This window comes from Anolis sagrei, chromosome 3 (genome assembly GCF_037176765.1).
Source record: "Anolis sagrei isolate rAnoSag1 chromosome 3, rAnoSag1.mat, whole genome shotgun sequence".
Taxonomy (NCBI): Eukaryota; Metazoa; Chordata; class Lepidosauria; order Squamata; family Dactyloidae; genus Anolis; species Anolis sagrei.
This window is the reverse complement of record NC_090023.1, coordinates 115,060,794-115,070,790: the sequence shown is the minus strand read 5'-3', so window position 1 is coordinate 115,070,790 and position 9,997 is coordinate 115,060,794. Positions and strand designations below refer to the sequence as shown.

At 52.7% G+C, this 9,997-nt stretch overlaps 1 protein-coding gene across 1 annotated transcript; it reads left to right on the top strand.

Moving 5' to 3' along the window:
- Positions 1 to 398: 398 nt before the first annotated feature.
- Positions 399 to 9,222, top strand: ZIC2 (Zic family member 2). The gene is made up of 3 exons (XM_060769563.2): positions 399 to 2,629; positions 5,583 to 5,746; positions 6,695 to 9,222. Exons 1-3 carry the CDS (start codon positions 1,426 to 1,428, stop codon positions 6,971 to 6,973), a joined length of 1,647 nt encoding a protein of 548 aa, XP_060625546.1. The 5' UTR covers positions 399 to 1,425; the 3' UTR covers positions 6,974 to 9,222.
- Positions 9,223 to 9,997: the final 775 nt, after the last annotated feature.

The window sequence follows — 9,997 nt, the reverse complement described above, 5'->3', positions numbered from 1 at the left end:
CACCTTTGTTTCCCCCTCCACCCAGAGGCCCAACCCTGCTCTCCTCCCCCTTATCCCCCCTTTATTTCTCTCTCTCTCTCTCCCTCGCCTTGGCCAGGAGGAGGGGAGGGGGGCGAGCGAGTGGCTATTAGCCCACCGGAGCGAGCGAGCGAGCGCTCTGGTAGGGGTGGGAGAAGGGCTTGGATTGACAGCCCCCTTCTGACCAATGAGAGGGCGCCTGGAGGCCGACCCGGCTGCTGTTAAAGGGGGCGGTGGGAGAGGAGCTGCCAGTCCAGCCTGGGAGCCATCGAGAGCGAGGGAGAGGGAGAGGCGGGGAGGGGAAGGGGGTGGGAGGGGGGATAAAAAGCCGCCTCAGCAGCGGCGCCCAGCGCAACCCGCCGGAGAGGAAGAGAGGAGAGAAGAGGAGGAGGAGAGGCAAGGCGAGATCCTCCGCCAGCAAGCGAAGCAGCCTAGCACCCGGGGAGGACCGCTCCCCCCTTGCACCCCCCTCCCTCCAAGAGGAGGAGGAGGAGGAAGCTCCGCCGCATCGCCCCTCTGGGCTGGAGGAAGAGGAAGAGGAGGAGGAGGACCTCTCCATGGCGGGACCCGCGGAGCACTGACGGGCATTGAGCTCCCTCTCTCTCTGTCTCTCTCTCCAGCCCCCTCCTGCCGCGCCCGGGTTATTGTTCTGCCTGGCCGCGCTCCTTTCTCTCCCCCCTCTCTCCTTTTTTTTAATCCTCGTCTTTTCCCCCCTTCCTCCTCCTTCTCCTCTTCCTCCTCCTCCTCCTCCCCAACTTGAGAGAGAAAGAGGCTCCGGATTCCCTTTTCTCTCCCGGCGGCGGCAAGTTTGGACTCTTTGGAGGCGAATGGCGGGGAGGAGAAGAGGAGGAGGAGGAGAAGGAGGGGGAAGCGGAGGAGAAGAGGAAGACGCAGCCTCAGCCGCAGAAGAGCGGGAATAAGAATATCCCTCCTGTTCCTTTTTAATTGGTTTTGTTTTTTGGAAAGGGTGGGAAGAAAGAGGAGAAGGGGTGGGGCGGTGTTTGTTTTTTCCGCGCTGGCCTCTCTCCCGGGCGCGCTCCCGCGTGCGGCGTGTGCGAGGAGGGGGAAGGCTGCTCGGGAGCGCGCGCGGGGCGTGTTGTAGCTATATAGCTCCTCCTGGCTTGTTTGTGTGCGTGCGTGCGCGAGGGAGACGGAGAGCGAGAGAGAGAGCGAGGGAGAGGCTGGGCTGCGAGAGGCTGCGGTGACATCTCTTCTGCTTCTGCTTCCTTCGGGTTTGTTTTGCTGGCCAGAGAGAGAGAGAGAGATTGAAGGAGAGGGCGAGGCGTGAGTGCCGTTGTGTGCTTCTCCCTCTTCTCGCCCCCCTCCCCCGCCCCCTCCTCAACCACCTCCAGCCTTTCCTCTTCTCTCTTGCTCGGCCTCGGCTTGAAGGAAGGCGCCGGAGGGGCGATGCTGCTGGACGCGGGTCCGCAGTTCCCCTCGGCGCTGGGGGTGGGCTCCTTCGCCCGGCACCCGCCTCCGCCGCCCCCTCCGGCCCCGGGACCCCCCTCCTCCTCCTCTTCTTCCTCCTCCTCCTCGGCCTCCGAGATGCAGGACCGCGAGCTGAGCCTCCAGAACAGCTTCGTGGACGCGGCGGCGCACCTGGGCGCCTTCAAGCTTAATGTGGCGGCGGCGGCAGCAGCAGCAGCGGCCCACGACCTCTCCCCTGTGGGGCAGGGCTCGGCCTTCAGCTCCCAGGCCTCGCCTTACTCCCACGCCGCGCACGTGGGCTCCTACCCGGCCCCACCGCCGCCCCCGCCGCCCTTCAACTCGCCCCGGGACTTTTTGTACCGGAGCCGCGGCTTCGGGGACTCCGGGGCCGGCGGCGGCGGGGCGCAGCACGGCCTCTTCGGAGCGGCCTCGGCCCACGCGCAGCACGGAGGCGAGCCCGCGCAGGGACACCTGCTCTTCCCGGGCCTGGCCGAGCAGCACGGCGTGGGCGGTGGAGGAGTCTCGGCCTCCGGGAACGTCCTCAACGGGCAGATGCGGCTGGGCCTGGCCGGGGAGGTCTTCGGGCGGACGGAGCAGTACCGGCAGGTCTCCAGCCCACGCGCGGACCCCTACGCGGCGGCGGCAGCAGCGGCGGCGGCGGCGGCGGCTCAACTCCACGGGCAGTACGCGCCCATGAACATGAACATGGGCATGAACATGAACATGAACATGGCGGCGGCGGCGGCCCACCACCACCCGCACCCCCACCACGCCCACCACCACCACCACCATCCGCACCACCACCACCCGCACCACCACCACCACCCGGGCGCCTTCTTCCGCTACATGCGCCAGCAGTGCATCAAGCAGGAGCTGATCTGCAAGTGGGTCGACCCCGAGCAGCTGGGCAGCCCCAAGAAGAGCTGCAACAAGACCTTCAGCACCATGCACGAGCTGGTCACCCACGTCTCCGTGGAGCACGTCGGCGGGCCCGAGCAGAGCAACCACATCTGCTTCTGGGAGGAGTGCCCCCGCGAGGGGAAGCCCTTCAAGGCCAAGTACAAGCTGGTCAACCACATCCGCGTCCACACGGGAGAGAAGCCCTTCCCCTGCCCCTTCCCCGGATGCGGAAAGGTCTTCGCCCGCTCTGAAAACCTCAAGATCCACAAGAGGACGCACACAGGTGGGATGCACGCTCCTTCCCTCTGCTTGTCTTCCTTCCCTCCCTTCCTCTTTCCTTCCTTTCCTTCCCTCCCTCCCTCCTTCCCTCTTTCCTTCTTTCCTACTTTCCTTCCCTCCCTCTTGGGGTTGTGGAAGGGGAAAGGCGATGTCTATATATACAGGCAGTCCCCGAGTTACAAGGGACTCAGTGGGTAAGAGGAAAGGAAATGAGAATTAACTTCTGAAAGAGCATTGCTGTGAGTTTTCCGGGCTGTATGCCTTCCTTCCTTCCCTCCCTCCTTCCTTCCCTCCCTCCCTCCTTCCTTCTCTCCTGGAGTTGTGGAAGGGGAAAGGCGATGTGTATATACAGGCAGTCCATGAGTTACTTATAGACGACTCAGTTGGTAAGAGAAATCTACCCCTAGGAAAGGAAATTCAGAGTGGGGAAAAGGTGCCTCAAATGAAGCTTTATCCCCACTCCTTGTTTCAACAGCAAACCACGTTTTTCAAAATCCAATTCTTGCAGGGAGAGAAAGTGGGGTGAAATCTACCCCTAGGAAAGGGATTTCACTCTTGAAAGAGTTATCATATGAATATGATGTCTCCAGTGAAGCTTTCTCACCAATCCTTGTTTTCACAACAAGCCACATGTTTCAACGTGCAATTCCCACAGGGACAGAAAGTGGGGTGAAATCTTCTGAAGAGGGGCACAGGCAGCAAAACAAACCCCACTGGGGTGTTAACCCTTCCTTATGCTGTCCAAAGCTTATATATACGAAATACACAAACAAATTCAGTTTAAGAACAAACCTACAGAACGGCTCTTGTTCGTAATTTGGGGACTGCCTGTATATCTGTATTTCCTTGAGTCTAAGAGGCAAACTCATTTAAGTTGTAACAACAGAGTGGGGTGGGGGGAGGCATCATAAATTATAACAAAGCGATTCAAAATCGTATCTCGTGTTTAGAGATTTTTATATCGAGGGGAAAGGTGCGTCTCAGAAGCGAGGAAATGCAGTGTTTTTAAAATGCAAGGTGTTTTATCTTCTCCCCTCCGGCCTGCATGCCTTCCCCCCTCAAAGCAACTATTTCACTTTCTCAATCTGTCTGCAAAGAGAGTAGGAAACAGGGAAAGAAAACACAAAACAAGTCACAACATGCCGGGGAAAGTCCGAGGACGGGGGAGCCTTAAACCCTGCAATCCTCGGCGCTCAGTGTTTTTAATTTTAATTTCTCAAACAAACTGATTTTTTTCCAAGGAAACCTCCTGAGCAGACCTATTAAGAAACGTTTTCCTTGGGGGGTTTTCCTCCCCCGAAGAGATGACTATTCGGGCCTAGAGAGTGACCTAAACAAACGCATTGGCCCTTGAAGGGGAGGTGCCTTTTGGAGCAGGGATTTGGAAGCACTCTGCATTTGGGGAGAGAGATGCTGTTTTCGAGGTGTCCCTTCTCTCTCTTGGCTCCCCACTCCCCAAGCGAGTTTTTTTTTAAAATAGGGGCTGCTTCTCATTAAATTTAAATGGGACGAGGCCAAACCATAAAACTTTCTCATTTCCAAAACTAAATCTCACTTGAGGCCGGCGAAGGCAGTTTTGCATCTTTGCATTTACATCACTGTATAAGCTGCAAGAGGGTTTAGGGTTGGCAAACCTTAGCGCGGGGACCCCCCCCCCCCCCAACGTGAGGATCTGTGTCTCCTCACCCTAAATGGGTCTGGATGTGGGCAAAAATTAACAACAGGGTGTGGGGGGGGGGAGCAAACGGGGAGCTAAATATTTGGGCGATTTCCGGGCGTCAATATTGACTGAAGGAAAAGAAGATTGTGTGAGTGTTGAGAACGGAACTGAGGTGCGAGACGGGTTTTCTCAACCAAACCCGAGACGTGGATTCGGTGCCGCTTAAAGAGCGAATGTCTTTCAGAAACAATCGAGGTGCTAATGGAATTCCACGCGAAATCGCGCCCACGATTTCAGGAATTGGGGGGGGGGGGGAAGGAAGGGGAGAAGGAAGGAATTCCTGAATTCCTCACACCGGCCGTGTTTGATTCCTCACACCTTTAAATGACTCGGAAATATCTGGCCAGCAATTCTGGGAAAAGGCCAAATGTGTTGTTTTCCTTTGCCTTTCCTTCTCTTTCCCCTCTCCCCAGATCTCTTTCCCCTTTCTAATCTTTGCTTGGGGGAGGGGGGCATTTTTTCCAGACCTTGGCTCGTTTGTGGATAGGGTCAAACCAAGGGGAAATGATGTGGCAAGATCTGTTTTCTTGAAAGAGGGGGGGGGGTGTTTTCTAGCCTGTGCGTCCCTGTGTAGCCCCAGATGAAATATTCATGTGTCTGGCGGACATATATCTCGCATCCTCTCCTTTTTCGCTTCTCGGGAAGCAACCCCCACAGGTTGTTTTGATACACTGTGGACATTTGGGATGCGTGTTCCTCCGAGCTAAAGCTAAAGTTGGAAGGAAATATTCCCGCCTAGGCTTTTGTTGGGTCTTTCCTGGGGCTTTGGCTTTGCTTTGAATGCGATTTTCCTGTTTCTGGGCGGGGGGGGGGGGGGATGGCCCACGAGGTCTCTTCCAGCTCAATGATTCTATGATTCTGTCCTGATTTATTTTGAAACCAGGATCCTATGCAATTGATTCCCTTCTTGCGAAGACTGTGGCTGAATCTACATGGTCAAATAGTGCAGCTTCAACTGCTTTATTTCCTCAGTATAATCCTGCACTTTGAACTACATTTTTATGTGACTATATAAAGAAGTTCAAACTGCACTGTTTGCCAGTGCAGGCTTAGCCATCAATGGTTCGATGGAAGGAAAGCAACCCAAGCTGTTCAACTGCTTCAGGGGTCGCTCTCCATCCCGGTTTGTTTTGCTTCTGGAGAAGGCTGTTTGAGGTGTCTGTCTCTCTGCGTGTTTGTTTCCCCTTTTTTAATGGCTGTTGTTTTTCTTCTTGTTGTTGTTTCGGCGGCTTTGCAGGCGAGAAGCCCTTCCAGTGCGAGTTCGAGGGCTGCGACCGGCGCTTCGCCAACAGCAGCGACCGGAAAAAGCACATGCACGTCCACACCTCGGACAAGCCCTACCTGTGCAAGATGTGCGACAAGTCCTACACCCACCCCAGCTCCCTGCGGAAACACATGAAGGTAATCCGCAGGCAGGGACTAGCCAAGAGGACGGGGGAGAGGAGGAGGAGGAGGAGGAACTGGAGAAGACTGTGGGGAGGTACCTCCTTCCTCTTCCTCTTCTTCCTCTTCCTCTTCCTCATCGAAAGTCCGGGAAAACTGGGGAGTGAGCGCTGAGGTCCCCGGGAAGCTGCGGGTTGAGGGGGACCTAAGAAGACAAGGCAACAACAACAAAAATAATAGAGGAAAGGGAAGGCCATAGGACAGTGTTTCTCAACCTGTGGGTCCCCAGATGTTTTGGCCTTCAACTCGCAGAATTCCTCACAGCTGGTTAACTGGCTGGGATTTTTGGGAGTTGGAGGCCAAAACACCTGAAGACCCACAAGTTGAGAACTACTGTCCCATAACTAAGGAATGTATAAAATGTCATTTAAGGAATATTTATTTTTGGAATAATGTATATAGAAATAAGTCCTGTGTGGCAAAATTTTGTTGATTGTTGGGATGTATCAAATAAAAAGTTTTTAAAAAAACACCCGGGGACACACAAGTTGAGAACCATTGCCATAGGGGGGCTTAGCTTGAGTGCTTTAGGGTTTGGCTCCTGGGGCTGGGAAAAGAAAAGCCCTTCCCTGTTTTTGCATGGCTTGGAGGAAAAGGAGGCCCCACCTACACAAACCATTTGAGGCAGTGTGAAGCCTCCAGGCCGCAAAATAAAGCCTTTAACGCGGATCGCTGCTCTGCGGTTTGGCCCGGGTGGGTCATCACCACCCGGGCCTCAAAGCGGTTCCAGGATTTCCTCTGGAGTCCTCTGCACAACATTGGAAAGCGCTTGAAATGGCCAGTCTCAGTGGGGTCTCTGCGGAGTGGAGTTGGAGAGAAAGAAGGGAAGGGGAGGGGGTTCCTTGGGCCCGAGGCAGCTTCTGAGCCTCTCTCTCCCCCTCTACCCCTCCCCCCCTTGGTCCATAGGTCCACGAGGCTTCCCCGCAGGGCTCGGAGTCCTCCCCGGCGGCCAGCTCGGGCTACGAGTCCTCCACGCCGCCGGGCTTGGTCTCCCCCACCGCCGAGGCCCAAAGCAACGCAGGCGGCGGAGGCAGCAGCAACTTGTCCCCGGCCACGGCGGCGGCCTCGCACCGGAGCAGCGCCGGCTCGGGAGCCTCGGGCGGAGGCGGCGGCGGCGGGACCGGGAATGGCGGCGGCGTCCCCCACAGCGGCCTCACTTCCAACTTCAACGAGTGGTACGTCTGAGGCCCCCCCTCTCTCCCTTTTGTGCGGATCGGGACGCCGCCGACTGACTGAGGAGGGGAGGGCAGGGGAAGAAGGAAGGAAGAGGGAGGGGGAGCCTCGCCTGGTCTTTCAAAGGAAGAAAGAAAGAACGGATTAAAAGCGGGCCCAGAAAGGGGTCTTTCCCGCCTCGCCTCGCCTCGCCCCCGGCGCCTGAGGAACAAAAGACCCGGAGGGATGGAGGCGCCTCCTTGGACCGGCTCCTCTCTCTCCCTCCATCCCTCCATCTCTCTCCAAGCTTTTCTGTGGACGCTGGAGGCCTCCGAGGTGGTAACCGAAGCTTTCTCGGTGTATAGAGATGGGTTTGCCTTGGGAAAGCATGCATTGGGTTCTCCTTTTCCTCCTCCATCGTCGCCCCTTGGACCCCCTTCTCTCTCTTCTCCCTCTTTTGGAAACGGATTCTTCAACCCAGAACCTGCTCTGCTCTCCAGTCTGCCTGCCTGCCTTCTCTAGCCCGTCTCTCCTTCCATCTCCATCCTCTTTTGAAAAGGACTTCTTCTCCATCCTCAAACCGCCCAGCCGACCTCCACTTTGCCTGCTTGCTCTCTTCTTCCCCCTCCTCCAACATCACCATCCTTATTTAACTCTCTTCTATTTCAATTATTTGCAGTAAGTAGGCTTTGCCTCCGTCCTCCCCTCCTCTTCCTTCACCCTCATTATCCTCCTCTTTTCCTCCTCCTCCTCAAACATCACCATTCCCTTTCCCCCTTCTCTTCTCCTTTTTCATTCTTTTCCATCCCTAAACCGCGACCTGCGCTCCCCTTTGCCTCCTTCCTCCCCTTCGATCCTCATCATGGCCTTCCTCTTTTCCTCCTTTCATCCTTTTCCCCTCTTTTTCTTCTATTTCAATCATTTGGGAGAAAGTAGGCTCTCCACTTTGCCTACTTATTCTCTTCCTCCTCCTCCTCCTCCTCCTCCAACATCATTATCGTTTTTCCTCCTTCTCTTCTTCTATCTCAATTATTTGGTAGGACGTTGGCCCTCTCCTTTGCCTTCACCCTCCCCTCCTCTTCCTTCACCATCGTTATCCTCCTCTTTTCCTCCTCCTCCTCTAACATCTCCATCCTTTTTTCCTCCTCTTCTGCTTTTTCCATTCTTTTCCATCCCCAGACCTCTAACTGGCTGTCCCCTTTGCCTCCTTCCTTCCCTCCTCTTTCTTCATTACCGTTATACTCTTTTCCTCCCCATTTCCTCCTCTTTTCCTCCTCCTCCAACATCTCCATCCTTTTTTCCTCCTTCTGCTTTTTCCATTCTTTTGCATCCCCAAACCGGCCGACTGGCTCTCCCCTTTGCCCCCTTCCTCCCCTCTTCTTCCTTCACCATCATGATCCTCCTCGTTTCCTCCTCCTCCTCCTTTTCTCCTTCTTCAATCCTTGTCCTACCTGCCTGCCTTTCCCCTGCACTTCTCTCCCTCCCCCTTTCTGTGATCTTCCATTCACTCATTTTTTTAAAAAAACTAGTAAATGAAATAAAAAGGGGAAAGGGAGTTGGGGGGAGGGAGGAGGGAAGTAACGTGGAAGCCAATGGTTCCTTTTGTAATCGTGGTATTGAATATTGTGTTTCCTTTTATTCTTAATTTAAATTTTTTTCTAAAAGAGGCAACTTTTGATTGTAAACGTCGTTCAGCTCTAGACTGGAAAGATTTTTTTAAAACAAAAAAGCGAAAAGGAAAAACAAACAAAAAGTACCCAAACCAACCCAACACACGTGCCAAAGTCTCTCTCCGCGCGCGCGCTCTTCTGCAGAACCCCCCCCCCCCCCGAGGCCCTCCCCGCCCTGCCCCCTCCTCTTCCTTCCAAGGCTTGTGAATGTATTTTTTTCTGTTAGCTGGGTTTCCCTGTGATGTTTTAGTGCTCTTTGCCAGTCCGGTTTGTTAGCTCCTGTCTGGAAGTTTGTCGGGAGAGGGGGAGGGGGGCGTTTTTCTCTCTCAATATAGTGCCATTAGGGTTTCCCCATCCAAAAAGCGACCTTCCTTGTGTAAATACCTGTTGCCATATTTATCCATTTGTAATTAAATTATGGTATTAACTTGCTACAGATGAAACAGTATTTATAAAGAATGTTTCTTAACTATAAATATGTACAATTGTGAGCATAAACTGTTTCGGATTTTTTTTATTTGAAGGTTTATGTGGTTTCATTTCTTGTGATATTGTTTTTTGTTTTTTTGAGAGTAATGCATACAGAAATATAATAAAATGTGTTGGAAACTAGTCACAGGTATTTTTCCCTGTGGTATTTCTTGAGATGCCATGTATTTTTCTTATTTTTGGTTCATGTGTGTCTAAAAACAGGTTTGGTTCTCTACAAAATTCTTTTATTTTTTAAAAATAGTCAAAATTTAAGTATATAAATGATAGATAGCAGAAAAAGAGAAATAGCATTGGTTCTATTTAACCAGTTGCATTTAACTATTTTCAGTTTTAAAAAATTAAAAATCATATATATATTTATATTAAAAATCATATAATTTTTAAACAAATCATATATTTTAAAATCATACACACACACACACACAATTTAAATGCATAATGGTTTCAATAATACCTAAAATCAAAGCAAAATTGCATAACCCGTGTCGACTTCCCTATCAAGAAGTCTGATTTAATATCATGGTTTTTAGGATTTCCACACAACTGAATAAAATCCCACATTTTCTGCTTTGAACTGGAATATATGGCAGTGTGGACGCAGATAACCCAGTTCAAAGTAGACATGGTGAGATTTTTCTGCCTTGATATGCTGGGTTATATGGCTGCGTGAAAGGGCCCACAGATAACCCAGTTCAAAGCAGATATTGTGGGATTTTCTGCCTTGATATTCTGGATTATATGGTTGTGTGGAAGGGACCTGAGTGAATATACTATAGATAGTCTTTTGGCTCACTCAGGATTTGGAAAAAGAGCCCTGTTAAAGTGGAAACTTTACCTAGGTCGTCGAAGGCTTTCATGGCCGGAATTACTGGGTTGCTGTGAGTTTTCCGGGCTG

Coding starts and splice junctions, on each gene's coding strand:
- ZIC2 (XM_060769563.2), top strand. CDS start 1,426: ATGCTGCTGGACGCGGGTCCGCAGTTCCCCTCGGCGCTGGGGGTGGGC. Junction 2,630..5,582: donor CCACAAGAGGACGCACACAG/GTGGGATGCACG, acceptor GCGGCTTTGCAG/GCGAGAAGCCCTTCCAGTGC. Junction 5,747..6,694: donor CCCTGCGGAAACACATGAAG/GTAATCCGCAGG, acceptor CTTGGTCCATAG/GTCCACGAGGCTTCCCCGCA.